The sequence below is a fragment of the Daphnia pulex genome, chromosome 9 (genome assembly GCF_021134715.1).
Source record: "Daphnia pulex isolate KAP4 chromosome 9, ASM2113471v1".
In the NCBI taxonomy this organism is placed as follows: domain Eukaryota; kingdom Metazoa; phylum Arthropoda; class Branchiopoda; order Diplostraca; family Daphniidae; genus Daphnia; species Daphnia pulex.
Window position 1 is genome coordinate 8,352,554 of NC_060025.1, and position 17,852 is coordinate 8,370,405.

Below are 17,852 nucleotides of genomic sequence, written 5' to 3' on the forward strand. Positions count from 1 at the left end.
AATAATCAAATTTGTTTTCTGTCCATTTTTTGGTTGGCACAATAGTTTCCAAATTGGACGGTTGGAATATAACTCAAATACCAATAATAATTAAAAAAGCGACTACTCAAACAAATTTCCAAATGCAATAATGTATTGCAGTGACGAGAAACCAAAGAAACGAGAGAACTAGTAAGGGTTACAATCAACAGACAAGTTGAGAGGATAAAAAAAAAACTAAACAAAGATTGATGGAGGAGTGGTTTCGTCACAGTGGACGCGTGAATTTTGCTAGTTCATAGCTAACTGAAAGGGCTGGTTGGTGGTGAACGAATGCTAGGTTAAATTGGTCATACGAGAAAAGAGCAATAAGAAAAAAACACAAAATCATACATACGCTGTGAACATCACCTCACCACAAGAAAACGACAAACAATTTTTTCGGGAATCATTAGTACACCAGCAGGAAAAATCAAAGAAGAAAAACTGGATACTAGGCGTTCTCCGCCGCATACAAAAGAAAAAAAAATAACCCTTCTCGAATAAATATTCCCAAACAGATGAGACACAGGAGGAAACATGCTCACCAAATTCTTAATCATAATTCGATAGCTTCGTTTAAAACAAAGTGAGAAGAAAAAAAAAAAAATCTTTTTTTAGTGGCCCTTTCTAAATGCAATCAAAAAGGACAGTTTTGTTTTACTTTTGCCCACAGCCTGGAGAATAATCGTTCTTTTTTTTACAGTAACAGGATATTGTTTCAAGGCATAGGGGAGCATCTTGACTGTGTATGAAATTCAAACCTCAACCAACATTGCTGAATATAGTGATAGTAAATTCTGTTACTAGTGAAACCAGTGTTAAACAGTGTATCTGAACTTGGCAACAGATCCAGACTTTTTCATGCTATCATTGTGAGCCTCGTAAACAATAGATCCTTTCACTTGAATGCCAAGCCTCTCCTTAAGTTTCTGGCCAATTTTCATTATGCCATCACGGTTAGTGCAGTCTGCTGTCCAAACACTTAGTTTATCTCCCTTTGGCCGAATGTTGACCACAGCTCCACAAATGTCTTCACTGGATTCCTCAAATGCCTCACCAATCAGACACAGTATCTTGAGACATAACGAAAATGTGAATCAAGGAAAATTTGCATGGACTGTAAAAGAAATGCAACTCACCACTTCAAGCCAATAGTTGTCCAATTCAGAAGATCTCTGTTTCTTGTCCAAACTGATGAGCCACCGGCCACCGTTGTTATTTCTAGGGTCCTCCCACATGGGCTTGATTCCAGCTTTGAACAATGAGTAATCACAGCCTGCAGAGAGCTCACTAGCTGATTTGATGTGATTGTGCGTGCTAAACAGATAATCGTATGGAATTATTAGAATGGAAGGACAAGTCACTGAGTAATAATGTAGGTACTTACGACCAAAAGTCTTCAATGGTATCAAAGTGAATGACTTCACGCTGATTCTCTTCCCATCCCTTGGCTCTGTCTGGTTTGAAGAACCACAAAGTCCACTGATTTTGGAGGGGGTGTTTGATCAACATGTCTGAGTCCACACAAGTTTCCTCTGTCTCACCCACACTTTGAGTGACAACTGAAGGTTGGCTTTGTTCCTGCAAATGAAGTCAAATTAAATCTTAATTCTCTTCAATTACTATTAACGAGGTTGTCAAGTTTTAAGTAGAGCGAAAAATGAATGAGAGCATGTCCAAGACTACAACTCAACAGTCCCTACCGGCATTTGTTGAACTGTTCACGAGGAGAATACTCGATTACAATTATGTCTCAATTTAAAGTACGGAAATCAAGGTATTAAAATGCGAATAGAGCTTATTTGTGATCGAACGATACCAGCGTAATGACTAATAATCAGCAACAGAATCTCACCGTTTGAGTAGTCTCTTCCATATCGGCGGCCATTTTTTAACATTCTAATGGCACAACGTTGCCAAATCTTTTAAACTACGTATTTTTCCGCATGCCTATCCCATCCTCTGCCCTCTGCGGCTCTGCCATTCGTCAATGAGGAAAACATCATGAGACAAACGGTTGAGACCGGAATGTGTTATTTTTCACATGTTTCATTTATTTAATTAATTAATTAATGTGGTCATGAAATGAAATCGAGAAAGTAATTTGCCACATGAACATTCCATTGTATTTCTTTCAAACGAAACGTCAAAACAAGGAGACATGGCCCAAATAGTCAATTCTCCACATGTGTATACAGATGAAAAGAAATGTGGGGAACGTTTCGAGCGGCCGTGTGGAGGATTTTTTCTACAAACGGCGACCGCGACGACCACCCTTCCTGCGAGTAGAGTCCGAAGGAATAGGTGTAACATCTTCAATTCGGCCGATCTTCATACCCGCACGGGCCAAAGCACGGAGAGCTGACTGGGCACCGGGTCCTGGAGTCTTGGTCCTGTTACCGCCGGTTGCGCGAAGCTTGATGTGCAGAGCAGTGATGCCCAACAGTTTGCACTTCTCAGCAACATCCTGGTAATTCCAAAATTGTCATGTTTAGTAAGGAATTATTTATACATACAAAAATTAAGGGAAAGTTATTGATTCCAAGGAATGTTATTGGGAATGACCAATGCCATATTAAGATTTTACATTCTAAAAACCAAGCCGATACCATCCATGTCAATTTTTCAATCAACATGTTTTGGTAAAGGCTAAACCAACTATTCAGTAACAAAAATTGTGAGCGCAAAACATACCTGAGCAGCCAACATAGCAGCATAGGGAGAAGCTTCATCACGATCAGCCTTCACCTTCATACCACCAGTAACACGGGCCAGGGTTTCCCTGCAGAATAAGAAAATATTGTACAGACTTGTGAATTTAAGCTATGGAAATGGTTTGTTCGTCTTACCTTCCAGACAAGTCGGTAACATGGACAAAAGTGTCGTTGAAGGATGCGAAGATGTGGGCAACTCCGAAAACGGTCTCTCCTTCACGTACTTGGGGTCCCAAAGTAACGACGGCTTCCTCTTTCTGAACTTTTCCTTTACGGGGAGCCATGATTCACAAGTATGGTGATTCTGCCTGTAAAAAAAAACACCAAAATGAGTATCACACACTTCCTCTTCTCAGTAAACAAGACCAGTGCAACAAAACCCGGTAAAAATAAACCCCCAAATGTACGGTTTGATTTACAAATTAAAGGAAAAAATGAACTGCAAATAGCTAGATTTACTAACAGCGGATGCGCCCTAAGTTTCGTAGATTCAAATGGATGACAATTTTACAAAAGAGAAAGAAATTTAACCTTTATTTCTCTATGAGATGGCGAAGACCGAAAGACTACAAGGATGCCAGATTTCGCCTGTCAAAAGCTTCTTTCGGGGGAGTGGGAGCGCCACCAGCGGGTTTCGAGTGAACAGTGAACTCAGTCAAAAGTCAAAATGCAATTTAAATAATATTTTTATGGGTTAATTACTTAGTATACATTTTAAAACGTTATGTTTAATTGAAATTTTATTGTTTTTAATTATACTGTTTATTAGTTTTGTTTTGGATTCAAAACAAAACGAAAATTTCCCATTAAAAGCAATTTTTACGGTCTAATCCAGGGATGTATTGTGTATTTACAAATAAAAAAAAGCAACTTTAGTCATTGAAATTAACGTAAAGCAATTAATCAGTTTGGTTTATTCATTTATTTCTAAATAGAAACGAACGGACAATGAAAATATTGAACGCGACCGCCAGATGGCGTTGAGTGTCTCATTTGATTGAAATAAAAAACCCAGAGAAGGAAGGGGGGAAAAAGGAACCAAACAATAGTGCAGTCTTTTTCAGTGTGTGTGTGTGTGTGTGTTTGGGAACGAATAGCGTTTCAGGGGAAGAGCTCTGGTTTGTAGGGTTTTTGAAGGGGTTGGTTCAGACGGAGGGGTGGGAGTTTTTTTTTCCTTTATTTTACAGTGTTAGTAGTACACACTGTCGATTCTCTGTTCATTTCTAACTGGGGGTTCTGCTTGTGGGTGCATCTTTCTCTCTCTCTCCCCGTCGTCTCTGTTCTTCTGTGGGCAGACTACCCATCTTTCTCTCTGTCGTTAGTAGGGACTGGCTTTTGCCCTGCTGAAAGTGTTCTTGTCGATCGTGAATCCACGGGGGTGTAGAAATTAACCCCTATCCGATAATTCGCCTATTATATATTGGATTCACGCAATATTGGTGTGAGGATATTTCGATCGAGTTTCTCCTAGTGCTCTTGTTTTTTGGACAATCCCACAGGTGAGATTCTGACTCGAATTCGAGCTACCCCCGTGTGCCTTCCTTTGTTTGGGCTCCCCATGTACGTATGGCCGCCACATTTTGCCCACATGGGGGAATAGGGTTTCAACTTTTGTGTTTTGTTGGACTTGTGTGTGTGTGTGTAAACTGGGTTTCAACTTTTACTAACAAGATGTGCTTTCTTTGTTTGGTCGTAGGTTGGATGGGATCTAACCAGAAAGTTGGCCAGGGTCCTAGCAGAAAGTCCACGTCTGACAGGAGGATGTTAAACTGAAATCGGTGTTGATTGAGGACTTGCCTAACCGGATTCACCAGCCAGCAATGTTGGAGTGGATGGAGGAAGGAGACCGCATGTCATTTGATGACTCAGACCGTTTTGAAGAAGATTCTCTTTGTAGCTGGGGCAGCGAGCCTGAATCTCTATGCAATAACTGGAGAGGATGGAAGAAACCCTTGATTGTCACCACAACCCTCAATTCACCACTTTTGGCCTCCAATCAAAGACGAGCTGAAGGTGAGTTTCAGTTTTACTTTTAATATATTTGTTATTATGGGTGGTTGGTTAAGCCTAAAGATGTGTTCTTCCTGTTGCCAAGTGACTTTGTTATTCACAACAAAGCCATAACTCTAGAAAATGGATTTTCTAATCTTGTACAGTGTTCATGGTGACTAAAAAGTTTTTCCAACTCTTTGTAAATTTTTAATATGCGGGGGGAGGGTTTCGGTCCACCGAATAGGTCAACTCAGGGTCAACATCGTAACGGGAGAAGGGGTCAGTGACCAACAGTGCTTTGTGGCTGTTATCGATCATCACCGAAGAGAGCCAATTGGGGGAAAGGTAGACCAACGTGCGTGAGTGTATGCGCATTTTTGATTGCATGATGGAGTGAAAATACGGCCAATAAAAAGAAGCCCTTATACTGCTTGTCAGTATCGTGTGCATATGTGTTTTCTTTTTCGCTATCTGCCAAACTCTTATATTCGAGGCGGGAGTCTAGACGCAGACCAGACAACACACAACAAAGTCTTTCCTGACAGCAGTGCCTCAGGGCCCCCCGTGTGTGTGCTGGAAAGAGAAAACTAGAGATGGAGGAAATAAAGTATACTTGGGTCAACCTAACTTGAAACCCATTACGAAGAGTTGGCAAGAAAAGAAGAAGAATCTATTGCGTCGAAATCCCACGAGTCATTTATATACCTTATAATAAAACAAGCCGAGTCATTTCAGTCCACGGATATCAGTATCTTTTGTTTGTTTGGTATACGGTGCTGGAACACTAGGCCCCGAAGAAGGCGGTAACGACGACGACGACGAAAGAAAAGAAAAACGAGAGAATAAGGGTCCCGAAATGGCCCGCAGGAAAGAAGGAAAAAAAGTTTTGTAAAAGGAAGATGTTGTGTGTGGAGGGGGGAAACAGGTTTTTCAGCTGTTGAGCCGTGTGTTTTTTTCTCTCCTTTGCTTACTTTTCTTTATTTTATGAATAAATATATTCTTCTCCCTTTAGCTAGAGTATTATCTCGCTCCCCTTTTTTCTACTTTTCATCCACAGTCTTCCCCTTCTCGTCTTTCTGATTTTTGGGGTCAAGAGCACACTGACAAACAATGGAAAGAAGAGGATGTGCTCCGAAATCTTATTTCATTTCACACAAACAAATATGATTGAATAATCTTAACAAAAATATATGATTATAACTTAATTTGCAGATGGCAGCGTGTTGTCGCTTTCGGAGCTGTGCTCTCGTGTCGTTGCTGCCCACATCGCCTTCGAAGTAGTTGAACAAGCTTGGCAACCCGTTCCTGAACCGCTCCAATTGCGCATCGCCTTCTGGTCGTTCCCGGACAATGAAGAGGACATTCGCCTTTACTCCTGCTTGGCCAACGGTGCAGCTGACGAGTTCAACAAGGGCGAGAATCTCTACAAAAGCAGAGCCGTCAAAGAACCTCTTCAGATTGGTAACTCCCCCTTTTACTCCCCACATCCTTTTAAATTCCCTTCCATCATCAAAAGAAATTTTAGAAGCATCCAAGGGGGGAACAAATATTAAAAGGGTTGTTGGCAATGTATGATCAACGGATTCCTCCTCTCCATTATGGACTTGGTTGGTGGTGATTTAAATCTCTTTTTTCTTTTATTCTTATTATTCAATCATGACAGGTTTTCATTTGAGCGCTTCGGTTGTTAGTCCCAGCCAACAGACAGCCCAAGGTAAATCGAATACCTTTAATGTGGCCGTTACGTTTGATCGGAGGCGTATTACTTCATGCAACTGCACTTGCGCTTCGCGGGCTTTTTGGTGCGCCCATGTTGTCGCTGTCTGCCTTTATCGCATCCATCAGGTATTTTTCCAACACAAAGAAAATGTAAGGAGTATGAAATTAATTTTCCGTTTTCTTAGTCTCATTTGGTGACCCTTCGTGCTCCTGTCAGCGAGTCCCTAAGTCGGTTGCAGCGCGACCAACTGCAAAAATTCGCCCAGTATCTTATTAGCGAATTACCTCAACAAATTCTACCAACTGCGCAGAGACTCCTTGATGAACTTCTATCAGCTCAACCGTCTGCCATCAATACGGTATGCGCCATTGAGTTTATCCTTCTGGGGGGCCCTTTATTAAACAAAGTTTTGGCGCATTTTCAAAGGTTTGCGGTGCGCCTGATCCTACGGCGGGTGCATCAGCCAGCGAACAGACGTCATGGTGCCTCGATGAGAACACACTTCATGAGAATATTCGGAAAATTCTGATTAAATTTTGCGTACCGTCACCGACGGTATTCAGGTAATAAAAAAAATCGATGCAGAGTTTTTTTCCAAAACTTTTTCGTTGGACATTCTAGACGTTTTTAACGGTTGTTTTTAATACTTTTTTTTTTTTACACATCAGCGATGTGAATTACTTGAGCTCAACCGCACCCCCCGCCGCGGCTGAATGGAGCAGCCTGTTGCGCCCATTAAGGGGTCGGGAGCCGGAAGGCATGTGGAACTTGCTTTCCATCGTTCGCGAAATGTTCAAACGCCACGACCGCAATGCCGTTCCACTTTTGGAGGTTTTGACGGAAGAGATCATGTCGTGCGAACAGGTATGGATTCTTTTTGACAGCATTGAATGGGTTGCGTTTATTTGATTTATCTTCGATTTTAGATTATGGTGTGGTGGTTCAACACCAAGGTGGCGTTACATAATGGAAGTGCTGCTGGATACGGTAGCGGGATCAAGGCCAGCAACTTGGGAAGCCAATCTCAAGCATCTCAGCACGCTTGTTCGTCCTTGTGCGACGAAGTTGTCATCCTGTGGCGATTGGCTGCTCTCAATCCAGGCCTTTCTGGCGAAGAACGCGATTTACTTCGACAACAGTTTAGCGAATGGCACGTTAAGGTTATTGACAAGGTCACAAAGAGCAAAGGCTTGACGGTCAATGCCACTCATGGCGCACCCCATGTTGCAGCCGGAAATGGTGCTGGACCGTCTACTCCCCGACGAACTAGCCAATCATTCAAAGCAGAAGTTGAAGTTTTTACTGGCTTTAAACCGTCTGTTGAAGCTTGTTACCTTAGCTGGGATGATTACCCCGTTCCCGGTGTGACCTACACCCAAGGCCACCGCCTCTACCATTGCCCATTTACCTGCTTTCGACACACTGAGACTCACGGTCGATTTGACATCGGCCCAATCAATTCTTCTTCGGCCGTCATTACCAACGATTTGCCGGTACACATGCTCCAGAGAAGGGCAGTAGTGCAAGGCGACTATGCCCAGGCCATGGACGATATACGTCACGAGAGGGAAAGAATTGGTGGATTCCACGCCGCTTCACCTCTTGTCCGACCTGAAAGAGAAATGGACCGAGCAGGAAATCGTAGCAGCGTTAGCAGCGAAGGTTTCTGCGAAAACGAAGGCGATCCAGCCGTTGAAGCATTTGAACCAGCATTGCCTTCTGGTCTACGGGATCTTACCCGCCAAGACAGCGACGATCCGGCTCTGGGTTCTGACACTAATGAACCGGAAGTCTTGGCGGTGGATAGTTGCACTTCAACCGATAAAGAAAAATCCTCACCCGAAGATTTTGATGCCGATTCCGACTGGTCTGGAGTCGACGCCCGTTTGAAGAATCCCCGACTCGAAGGAAGCAGTAACAATGGAGTAGTACTTCCATCTGGATCAGGACTCCTAGCTGGATCTTCTCGAGACACTGACGACGTGGCCAGCTTGTCTGCCAGTCCTCGAGAATTTCGAACAATGGCCTTACCAGCAGCTCAAGGTGCTGTACCGCGAGAACCTTGCGTCGTGACGGTTCCCAACCGGAATGGTGGAGTATTTGGCGAGTTAAAGCCACTCGATGATCCCCTCGAGATTCTCTTTGCGAGGGCTGAAGGACTTCACGCCCATGGACACAGTGCCGAAGCTTGTGAACTAGGGATTCAATTGGCTACAGAACTATTGGCGAACCCGCCCGATCTATTGGTGGAATTGCCTCCAGTTATCACAAAGAATGGCAAGAAGAAGAAGACAAATCCTGCTTGCCACCAAATCAGCTGTTTGGCTTCAGCGACTCTAGCCAAGTGCGCCTTTCTCTGCACCGTTTTGGCAGAGAATCCGGATTATTATCACCTAGCTTTCAGGGTCGGAATGTTTGGACTGGAATTGGCTCGACCGCCGGCCACTACGAAGCCATTGGAAGTAAAATTAGCACATCAAGAGTCCGAGTTGGTCACTCTTTTGAAGCGAATTCCTCTAGGTAAGTGTGTTGCATTTCAAAGTTGACATTCGATCGTATTATAATTGGTGGTTCTTTACAGGTCATCTAGAGCTGTCGATTCTGCGTGAAAAGGCTGAGCAGTTACGAGATGGCATACTGAGGTCGAGAGGCGACGCTTTGTTGCCACTTTCGCTCGCCACGTTTATATTCGAAGCCCTGGTTACAGCATCTGGAACACAACCAGTCCGGGCGCCATTTTATTCTACCCATCGGCTTCCGACGGATGAGACTTTAGGATTTGAAGCCGCCGTTTCCGCCCTGGGATTAAAGGTACTTATTAAAACTAAATCTTGATTCTTGCATTATAACTAACGAATATGTAATTTTCAACAGGCAAATGTTTCGGAAGCGGATCACCCCTTGTTGTGTGAAGGAACTCGGCGCCAACGAGGCGATCTCGCCGTCATGTTGCTGGTGCATTACAAGGACGATGCAGACAAACTGGCCAAAATCATGGAGAAATTGCTGGATCGTCAAGTTCATCCACTCTACAAGGCACCGCTTCTGAGCAGTTTCTATACCAACAATCCCACGCCCATGGGACAAACGTGTTCCAGCAATCGACAGATGCGCCAACGCCGTGAAGGCATTGAAGCTGGGATGATTGCCATTTCTCTCGATTCGAATTCATCTGCACACGGAGCCGGCCCTTCACAGACAAGCGGAGGCGCAACAGCATCGAACTTGGCGCGTGAACAAAGCCCTTCATGGGAAGAAGATTATGCCCAATGGCAAGCTGGACATGGTGCTCGGCTGGAGTCGAATAATGGCGAAACAGCTAATGGAAACGAGGCTGCAATTAGTCATCGTCAGATGATGAATGTCGTTCGAAATCGAAGTCTAGCTCACCGATCTCAACGACAACCTGGTCCCGGCTCGGATTCCGGTAGCTCGGGTTCAGGCAAATCATCAGGATCGGATAGCTTTGGATCTCGAGGTCCCATGAACCATCCTCCCCCTCAAAACTGTGCTGGAGTTTCGTCTTCTCTATCTGACGGATCCGGTATGGGAGGCTCTATGAGTTCATCGATCCCCTCAAACTTAAGCGGTCGACATCCTCAACAACAAGCATCCATCCCAGAAATGGGTTGCCCTGTCAGTGGCGGAGCGTCATTTTCGAGAAATAGCACTGGAGTCATGGGTCCTTGCGGGGGAAAAATAAATCGCTTTAAAAACAAGCGACTTTATCCTTCGGTCCCCAATCAACCATCCGAAGCTTCTGCTCATTTCATGTTTGAATTAGCAAAAACTGTATTGCTGAAAGCCGGAGGAAATAGTAGTACATCACTTTTCACGCAGCCCATCAACTCTCAGAATCCTCGTGGACCCATCCGGGCTCTTCAGATGTGCGCCTTCCAGATCGGTCTCTATGCCTTGGGTCTTCACAATTGCGTTAGCGCTAAATGGCTGAGTCGCACATATTCTTCTCACGTTTCCTGGATAACAGGTAAAATTTATTACTGATTTCTTTTTTTAATTAATTGTTTTACTGATCCTTAATTTCTGTTATTATTAGGCCAAGCGATGGAGATTGGTTCACAGGCCCTATGGTTCTTGATTAGCACTTGGGAAGGTCATTTGACTCCTCCAGAAGTGGCTAGTATAGCCGATCGGGCATCCCGTGGTCATGAGGCGAATATGGTGAGGGCAGCTGCCGAGCTGGCCCTTTCTTGTTTACCACACGCTCACGCTCTCAATCCCAATGAGATTCAACGAGCTATTTTGCAGTGCAAAGAACAGAGCAGCGAAATGCTGGAACGCGCATGTCTGGCCGTCGAAAGCGCCGCCAAAGGAGGTGGAGTCTACCCTGAAGTTCTCTTCCGAGTGGCTCGTTGCTGGCACGAGTTGTACGAGCAGCGCATGCCGAGTGCCCGTCGAGGAGCTAGGGTCTTGCCCAGCATCGAACAACCTCCACCACCAATTCCGCTCCACGTGCCACCTTGCTCTATGCAGCAACCTCAAGCCAATATGGCCGGAGTTGGTGTTCCGGTGCCATACGCCATGACGTCGATTGTTCCCTTTCCTTTAGCTTACAGTTTCCTTTCTGGCACTGCACCTGGACCGAACCCACCTGCTCAGATCCCGGGAGTTCCGGTCAATTTTCTTGCACCGAATGGAGCTGGTGGTGCGACCCCCAATGCTACATTTTCATACGCTCCCCCTATACCCGGTCTACAGTACTTTCCATCTGTGACGTGCCCTATGCCAATGGGAACCACATCAGCACCTCCAAATCCTCCTCCAGGTCCTTCTCCCTTAATGCCGATGTCTGTTGGGCCAGCTCAAGGGACGAATAACCGTCCTCCACCCCCTTTACCTCCTCCTGGCTGTCAGGTTACCTTACAGCCGCTCATTCACACGCCCAACAGTTCGACGCATCAAGCACCACCTCTGTTTGTCCAGCAATCACAAGTCAACTCGGTCCGATCTCCCCCAACAGCAGCCGGATCGTTGCCCAATCAGGCTCTGACTCCGACACAGCTGCATTTTCTCTTGGCGGCCTACCGAGTTGGTATTGTAGCCCTGGAAACACTTGGCAGAAGGGCTCATGATGATCGCCCGCAGGCTCGCTACTCTCGTAATCCACCCTATGGCGAAGATGTCAAATGGCTTCTCTCTGTGGCCAAGAAACTTGGTAAACTCTTTACCGATATTCAACTTAGGAACAGTCGATTAATTCCAATTTCTATCTATAATAGGAACGGATTATCTGCAGCAGTTTTGCGTCGTGACGGTCAACAGTGTCGTTAGTCCGTTTGTTCTTCATGAGATTGCTGTCGAAGCGGCCCATTTTTTCGCCTACACTGGAGCAACACCACCTAATCCTTACATGCAACACTTACGCTCGCGAGTTTTGACGCCTCTTATTCAAAAGTGTCATCAAATGTATACATTAATATTTTTTATAATTATAATTATTATTTGTTTTTTGGTATTTAATGCAATGGTTTATTATGTAGGTACATCCAGTGCATCAACCACAAGTTGTATCACCTCAATCCTACCGACTACGACGACTTTCTAACGATAATTCAAACGGCCAGGACGGCTTTCCATCTCATACCAACGGGACCGATGCAGTTTAATGAATTTCTGCAATCCATTCAAAAGTAAAACTGTTTATCTTTTCTTGTTATTCGTTGAGGTCTCTTACTTAACTTAATTATTTTCTTTCCTAAGGTCGAAATCCTGCACGAAAGACTTATGGGGTCGTTTAATGGCCATCATTCGTCAACCAGCCGTTTGACAAGAAGTCAACGATAGGACTAATTTTAGCTAACATACCCTCCCCCCATCCCCCTCAAACTCTTCTCTTTCTTCTCTACTTGAAGTTGTAAATAGTTCATTGTCATCCGTCGTATCGTTTAGATTACCTCGCTCGTTTAAAAATCTCCATTTCCCCCTACCGTCTCCCACTTTACCCGAATCCGATGGAAAATTTGACTTGCTTCGCTCTTGTTGCAAAACGATCGATGGCGTATCGATAGTTTATTCTCTTTTTTTTTCCTTTTTTTAAACTAGACTTGCTGCGATTTTTAGATGAAAAACACACACATTAAAACAGATGAAACTTTAAAAATTGAAAATTTTTTCTCCCAACTGAAAACTATTGTTTTCCGTTTGTTAATTTTCTTTTTATTTTCAAAGTTCCATAGTCCATATAAATATAGTTTACAGGCAGACAACTCTTCTCAGGGAGCTTCCACTAACGGAATCTGGTTGTCTGAACATTTTTTTTTGTCACCCCGTTTATTCTCCCCCCGATTCTCAATTTGCATCGGTAAATTGGCAGATCAGTTTCTCGGTTTCGATCAAATTCGTATAAAATGGAAGACACTCGATACAGAAAAGAATTTTATAAGAAAACAAGAAAATACGCCGGGTAAGTTTTTAATTGAAAATTCAGAAAGAGAAAAAAAGCAAACAATAACTCAAGACTAAAGGAACAGGTTTACCAAACTGGCTCAATAACGATTTGTTTTATTAACTTAAAATTCGTTGATGTCAACCGTCGCAAACATGTATGAATATTTGCAAAGAAATTTGCTCCTTTTTTCTTGACTGTTTCTAAATGTAACTTCGTGTCTTTACTGTTAAACTTTTTCTCCTTTTTCCTGTGTAAAGAAGAAAAGAAAACTTGGGAATGTCGCTTTTAAGGTAACTTCTATCTACTCTAGGGCGTCAGTTCAATATTGGAACATCGATACCCGATCCGTCGGGAGTTCAATGTTCTCTTGTTTATTTTATTTTTTTATCTTAACCTTTACCTTCTTTCCATCTCTTCTTTCCCTTTCATCTCTTTTCGTTTCTTCAACTTTCGCGAGAGAAAAAAAAATGTTCTATTTGCGCAACAAATTTAAATGAAATGTTTCTTTGAAGTTGTCACATGGATGAAATAATAGATGAGATTGGGAGAACTGGATGTCTGTTATTTATCAACTTGTCAAAGTTATCGATAATAAATATACAGTACCCACCAAACTATTAGGTACACCCCCCTATTTTCAATGCATTCTTATGGCACTACGTGTCCTAGAAAAAATGCAATAACTCTTGAACCGCTTGGGCTAGATTTTTTTCCTTTTGGCCCTGAGTAGATCTAATGATGATCTACATTTTTTCTACACATGAAGTTGTCGTAGGATTAACCCCCACGGCGCTACGGTATCGTTCAGTTTATTAGGTACACCCGTTTTCCCCCCATATGCGCCGTGTTAAATACGGCGTTTTCCAAAATTTACAAAAAATACTAAAAATCAAGCTAAAATCTTTTTCTTTGTGCCAAAAGATGCAGAATTCTTCACTCTATACGAATATAAAGAATAATTTACAATCAAATCAACTCAGAGAACCCTTCCCTATACCTCAAAGTTTTCCACTTCAAAATTTGTACTTTTTTCAACAAACTTGCACTTTCGCCAGCAGAGGGCGCCCAATTTCGCCAAATTTTGAAGTGGAAAACTTTGAGGTATAGGGAAGGGTTCTCTGAGTTGGTTTGATTGTAAATTATTCTTTATATTCGCATAGAGTGAAGAATTCTGCATCTTTTGGCACAAAGAAAAAGATTTTAGCTTGATTTTTAGTATTTTTTGTAAATTTTGGAAAACGCCATATTTAACACGGCGCATATGGGGGGAAAACGGGTGTACCTAATAAACTGAACGATACCGTAGCGCCGTGGGGGTTAATCCTACGACAACTTCATGTGTAGAAAAAATGTAGATCATCATTAGATCTACTCAGGGCCAAAAGGAAAAAAATCTAGCCCAAGCGGTTCAAGAGTTATTGCATTTTTCTAGGACACGTAGTGCCATAAGAATGCATTGAAAATAGGGGGGTGTACCTAATAGTTTGGTGGGTACTGTACAGTTTGCCTCAAAATTATCATTACGTCATTAGGTAGATTCTAGTGCAAGTATCCTGAACATCATTGTGGGAGCCCACTTCATTATGTAAGTACAATGTAGGTGGTATTTTTATTTCATAACAATACGGAAAAGTCCTTGTAAATCTGTTGAACATGAACCAATTTCGATTTCACCTTTAATTAAGACTAGGATTGAATTTTGAGCCATGTCTCTTTAACACATCTTGTGTTGAGAATTTCACAATTGTTTTTTTTTTCAATAGAGAACAGAGGATATCTGGAATTATTTAAATTAATTTCAATGTAATATCTGTTAGGTGCTGCAACTCATGGAACAGACCTTGTGAACCACCCACGAGCTTACGGTCAGCTAAGTCACCCATCCGTTTTTCGTGATAACATCAATCTTCAATGGGAACAAAGAGTGCTGTTTCCATTTCTTGGAGAAGAATTGCATCTGATATTACTTACTTGTATCACCTTACTACACGATGGGAGCCTCTCAGTATTATTATTGATGGAGCAATATATCGGGTTTCAATATCGTGATAATATTGCTTCAGCGGCCAGCGTGATACCTGGGAAAATTCAACACTTTTGTAGCAGTATAAGCAAGGTAGGATTTCGTCAGCGTTAATTACTAAACACGGCAATGAGAATCTAATTCAAAGTTCTACTTCTAATTAACCAAAATATTTTTACAGGAAGCCATGGGAGGATGAACGAATGTGGCTGCAGTATAAAAGAGAGTCCCAAACTTCTACTGAACACATTGTCCCACACAGACATTGAGTGTTAAGTCGTTTAATTCCTACAGTCCTTTTAATTTGTCAGTAATGTACTTTACCATGTCTAAATTGTTGGTCCTGTTGGCCGTTGTTGCCTTGCAATCGTCTACCTGCTCAGCCCAGGAATTCAGTATCTTCGGCCCTCTCTTTTCCGGTGTTACTTCTTTTACGATGGTAACATCAACATCGACTCTCACCAAACCAACACCTTGCTTCATCACTTCCGGCGACAACGTCACGGCATGTCGCCGAAAACGTGGAATTGAAGAGAAATCCGAAATTATTCAATTTGATGAGGAGGAATTTGAACCATCAGTAGTTATGGGGTAAAGACATTAGGAGCTGCTCTATTATTTTGTAAGTTACTTAATTCAATTTTTTTATGTTTTACTGCAGGATCGAGCCTACCGCAGCCCCCTTGACTTTCAGATCCCTTGCCGATTCCAGTAACGTGATCGCAAGTTCGTTTGACGACGACTCGTTTCATACTTCTGTCAACATTTTCCGCCAATTGGCTGTTAAAGGCAGGAATAATCGGATTCCGGTCGGCGATTGCGGCATGAGGATCCTTAACTTGAGTCAACTTCTTTCCTGTTTGGGATTGACCGTCCAGGAAACAACAACCCTAACTGCCACTTTCACAATAACCAAGACTTTATCATCCGGTTTTACTACCATGACCGTGGCTGGATGCACTCCGGCAGGTTTCCCCGTTCTTTCTTGCCCAATTGATAATACCAGCACTCCTCCTACTACACCGACCACAACAACAACGACAACAACAACTGGGATTACGGCTGTGGGCACAAAAACTGCGAGAATGGTCCGTCGATTCAAAAATGTAAATCAATCCGCGTAGGAGACACGGAATTGAATTTCCATTAAGTAGAGGCGACTTTTCTTAGCTGAAGCAATTTTGCTGATGAATTTGGTTTGGAAGGATTTTCTATTTTTGCTATTATGAAACTTATTTATTTACATCATTGTTTTAATGTAACATTTTTATTTATCTTGGAAATGATGGCTGACAAACTCCTTTACGAAAAGTATATATTTTTTTCTTTTTTTTTTTTAGATTTCATACCATCTTGTGAGCTATATCTAGCCATCAATTAATTAAATCAATATACTACTCACGTAAAACAAATAATTGCAGAATGAATTGAAGTCGTCAATTTCTTCACAATTGACTTACTAAATCAAATATGCATACGTAATTTGCTATTCTATACTGTAGCCTTCGTATGTCACAGTCCATATTCCAACAAATGTCATCAAATTTCTTATCATATACATAGGAACTATACTATTCATGATAAACGCGATATTGGACTCGGCAGTCAATCACGCAAAGAGAGCAGAAGTTGACTGATTTTTTAAGGAGGTCAACGTGGTATTTCAACAAATTAATTTATGAATGATTAATGTATGGCTTGTACCGCACTTTTGAAAGATGAAAAACGCAAGATTTCGACATCAGTGAATGGCCAAGCACGCTAATGAGCATCAAACAAAGTGATTTTACAAGGGCGAATCATATCGGAAACGGTATAAAAAGAAAGTGGAAAGTTCGATTGAACATATTGTATCTTCAAACTCTTCACAATTCAGTCGCTTTATTCAGTCAAACTTCTGTAATACTATTTCAAAATGCATTTTGTTATGCCTAAATTGTTGGTTTTGCTGGCCGTTGTTGTCTTGCAATCGTCTGTGTGCTCAGCGCAAGCATTCAGTATCTTCGGCCCTCTCTTTTCCGGTGTTACTTCTTTCACTTTGGCAACATCAACGATGACTTTGACCAAGCCCACGCCCTGTTTCATCACTGCCGGTAAAAATGTTACCCAATGTCGGCGAAAACGTGGAGTAGAAGAGAATCAGCAAATTATTCAATTTAATGAGGAGGAATTTGCACCATCAGTAGTTATGGGGTAAATACATTAGTATAATTGGCTTAACTGCTCTTTTTGTCTAAGTTACTAAATTTACATTTTTGTCGATTGACTGCAGGATTGAGCCTACCATAGCTCCTTTGACTTTGAGGTCGTTTCTCGACTCGAATTCGATTCTCAGTTCGTTTGAAGACGACTCGTATCGCACCTCCGTCAACATTTTCCGTCAATTGGCTGTTAAAGGCAGGAATAATCAAATTCCTGTTGGTGATTGTGGCAACTCCACCGTCAACTTGAGTCAACTTCTTTCCTGTTTGGGCCTAACTGTGCAGGAAACAACGACGCTAACTGCCACTTTCACGCTAACCCAGACGTTATCATCTGGTTTTACCACTTTGACTGTAGCAGGTTGTACTCCGTCAGGATTTCCTATTCTTGCCTGTCCTAAACCGTCCATCCCAGTGACTGTCAAAGCCACCACTATGGCTACTAAGTTGTTTAAACCTAACTTAAACGTTTGATTATTTTATTCCAATTTCTCTGAACATCGCAGCCAACAATATTCTACTTGAATCGCTGTTTGGATATGAGATGATAATTTTGTGGGTTACTTTTATCTTCGCATTTGGTTATAGCGTAAAAATAATTCTTGCTACCGCATTTTTAATCTTTACTTGCATTATTACTTCAAATCTTATGTGAGTTTTGTTTACAATATGTATTTCTATATTTTGTTATTGGTCACAGCAATAAAAGGTTCTTTGGGTTGCAAAACGAAACTGATTATTTCCTGTTTCTGAAAAAAAGTTATTCATAATA

At 42.2% G+C, this 17,852-nt stretch overlaps 4 protein-coding genes across 8 annotated transcripts; 2 read left to right on the plus strand and 2 right to left on the minus strand.

Annotated features, from left to right (window-relative positions):
* Window positions 1-115: 115 nt before the first annotated feature.
* LOC124201703 (eukaryotic translation initiation factor 4E-like) lies at window positions 116-1,973 on the minus strand. 2 transcript variants are annotated; one of them, XM_046597881.1, is made up of 4 exons: window positions 1,877-1,973; window positions 1,409-1,602; window positions 1,161-1,338; window positions 116-1,094 (listed from the first exon to the last, which is right to left on the minus strand). In XM_046597881.1, exons 1-4 carry the CDS (start codon window positions 1,907-1,909, stop codon window positions 840-842), a joined length of 660 nt encoding a protein of 219 aa, XP_046453837.1. In that variant the 5' UTR covers window positions 1,910-1,973; the 3' UTR covers window positions 116-839. The 2 variants fall into 2 exon arrangements, with proteins under 2 accessions (XP_046453837.1, XP_046453839.1); XM_046597883.1 differs by having other exon boundaries at window positions 1,725-1,891.
* A 151-nt stretch (window positions 1,974-2,124) lies between these two features.
* On the minus strand, window positions 2,125-3,404 carry LOC124202377 (40S ribosomal protein S14a). Of its 2 annotated transcripts, none has more exons than XM_046598717.1 (4): window positions 3,267-3,404; window positions 2,871-3,043; window positions 2,716-2,803; window positions 2,125-2,488 (listed from the first exon to the last, which is right to left on the minus strand). In XM_046598717.1, exons 2-4 carry the CDS (start codon window positions 3,017-3,019, stop codon window positions 2,270-2,272), a joined length of 456 nt encoding a protein of 151 aa, XP_046454673.1. In that variant the 5' UTR covers window positions 3,020-3,043; window positions 3,267-3,404; the 3' UTR covers window positions 2,125-2,269. The 2 variants fall into 2 exon arrangements, with proteins under 2 accessions (XP_046454673.1, XP_046454672.1); XM_046598716.1 differs by having other exon boundaries at window positions 3,199-3,349.
* Window positions 3,405-3,784: 380 nt separating this feature from the next.
* LOC124203124 (zinc finger SWIM domain-containing protein 8 homolog) lies at window positions 3,785-13,406 on the plus strand. Its single transcript, XM_046599713.1, has 14 exons — window positions 3,785-4,234; window positions 4,432-4,748; window positions 5,940-6,188; window positions 6,391-6,572; window positions 6,632-6,805; window positions 6,874-7,010; window positions 7,116-7,311; window positions 7,374-8,967; window positions 9,029-9,258; window positions 9,322-10,435; window positions 10,505-11,623; window positions 11,688-11,874; window positions 11,949-12,098; window positions 12,169-13,406. The coding sequence occupies exons 2-14, from the start codon at window positions 4,556-4,558 to the stop codon at window positions 12,233-12,235; spliced, it is 5,592 nt and encodes a 1,863-aa protein (XP_046455669.1). The 5' UTR covers window positions 3,785-4,234; window positions 4,432-4,555; the 3' UTR covers window positions 12,236-13,406.
* Window positions 13,407-14,352: 946 nt separating this feature from the next.
* Window positions 14,353-17,801, plus strand: LOC124203126. 3 transcript variants are annotated; one of them, XM_046599717.1, is made up of 4 exons: window positions 14,382-14,972; window positions 15,061-15,470; window positions 15,541-17,072; window positions 17,152-17,801. In XM_046599717.1, exons 3-4 carry the CDS (start codon window positions 16,795-16,797, stop codon window positions 17,552-17,554), a joined length of 681 nt encoding a protein of 226 aa, XP_046455673.1. In that variant the 5' UTR covers window positions 14,382-14,972; window positions 15,061-15,470; window positions 15,541-16,794; the 3' UTR covers window positions 17,555-17,801. The 3 variants fall into 3 exon arrangements, with proteins under 3 accessions (XP_046455671.1, XP_046455672.1, XP_046455673.1); XM_046599715.1 differs by lacking the exon at window positions 17,152-17,801 and having other exon boundaries at window positions 14,353-14,972; window positions 15,541-16,291; XM_046599716.1 differs by lacking the exon at window positions 17,152-17,801 and having other exon boundaries at window positions 14,353-15,470; window positions 15,541-16,291.
* Window positions 17,802-17,852: the final 51 nt, after the last annotated feature.

Bases quoted from the DNA above. Each gene is read 5' to 3' on its own strand.
- LOC124201703 (XM_046597881.1), bottom strand. From the start codon at position 1,909: ATGGCCGCCGATATGGAAGAGACTACTCAAACG. The intron at 1,603-1,876 runs GTGAGATTCTGT...CTTCATTTGCAG, and splicing joins TGGAAGAGACTACTCAAACG to GAACAAAGCCAACCTTCAGT. The intron at 1,095-1,160 runs GTGAGTTGCATT...TTATGTCTCAAG, and splicing joins ACAACTATTGGCTTGAAGTG to ATACTGTGTCTGATTGGTGA.
- LOC124203124 (XM_046599713.1), top strand. From the start codon at position 4,556: ATGTTGGAGTGGATGGAGGAAGGAGACCGCATGTCATTTGATGACTCA. The intron at 7,011-7,115 runs GTAATAAAAAAA...TTTACACATCAG, and splicing joins CCGTCACCGACGGTATTCAG to CGATGTGAATTACTTGAGCT. The intron at 11,875-11,948 runs GTATACATTAAT...TTTATTATGTAG, and splicing joins ATTCAAAAGTGTCATCAAAT to GTACATCCAGTGCATCAACC.
- LOC124202377 (XM_046598717.1), bottom strand. From the start codon at position 3,019: ATGGCTCCCCGTAAAGGAAAAGTTCAGAAAGAGGAAGCCGTCGTTACT. The intron at 2,804-2,870 runs GTAAGACGAACA...CTTATTCTGCAG, and splicing joins GTTACCGACTTGTCTGGAAG to GGAAACCCTGGCCCGTGTTA. The intron at 2,489-2,715 runs GTATGTTTTGCG...TGGAATTACCAG, and splicing joins CTGCTATGTTGGCTGCTCAG to GATGTTGCTGAGAAGTGCAA.
- LOC124203126 (XM_046599716.1), top strand. From the start codon at position 15,193: ATGTACTTTACCATGTCTAAATTGTTGGTCCTGTTGGCCGTTGTTGCC. The intron at 15,471-15,540 runs GTAAAGACATTA...GTTTTACTGCAG, and splicing joins GAACCATCAGTAGTTATGGG to GATCGAGCCTACCGCAGCCC.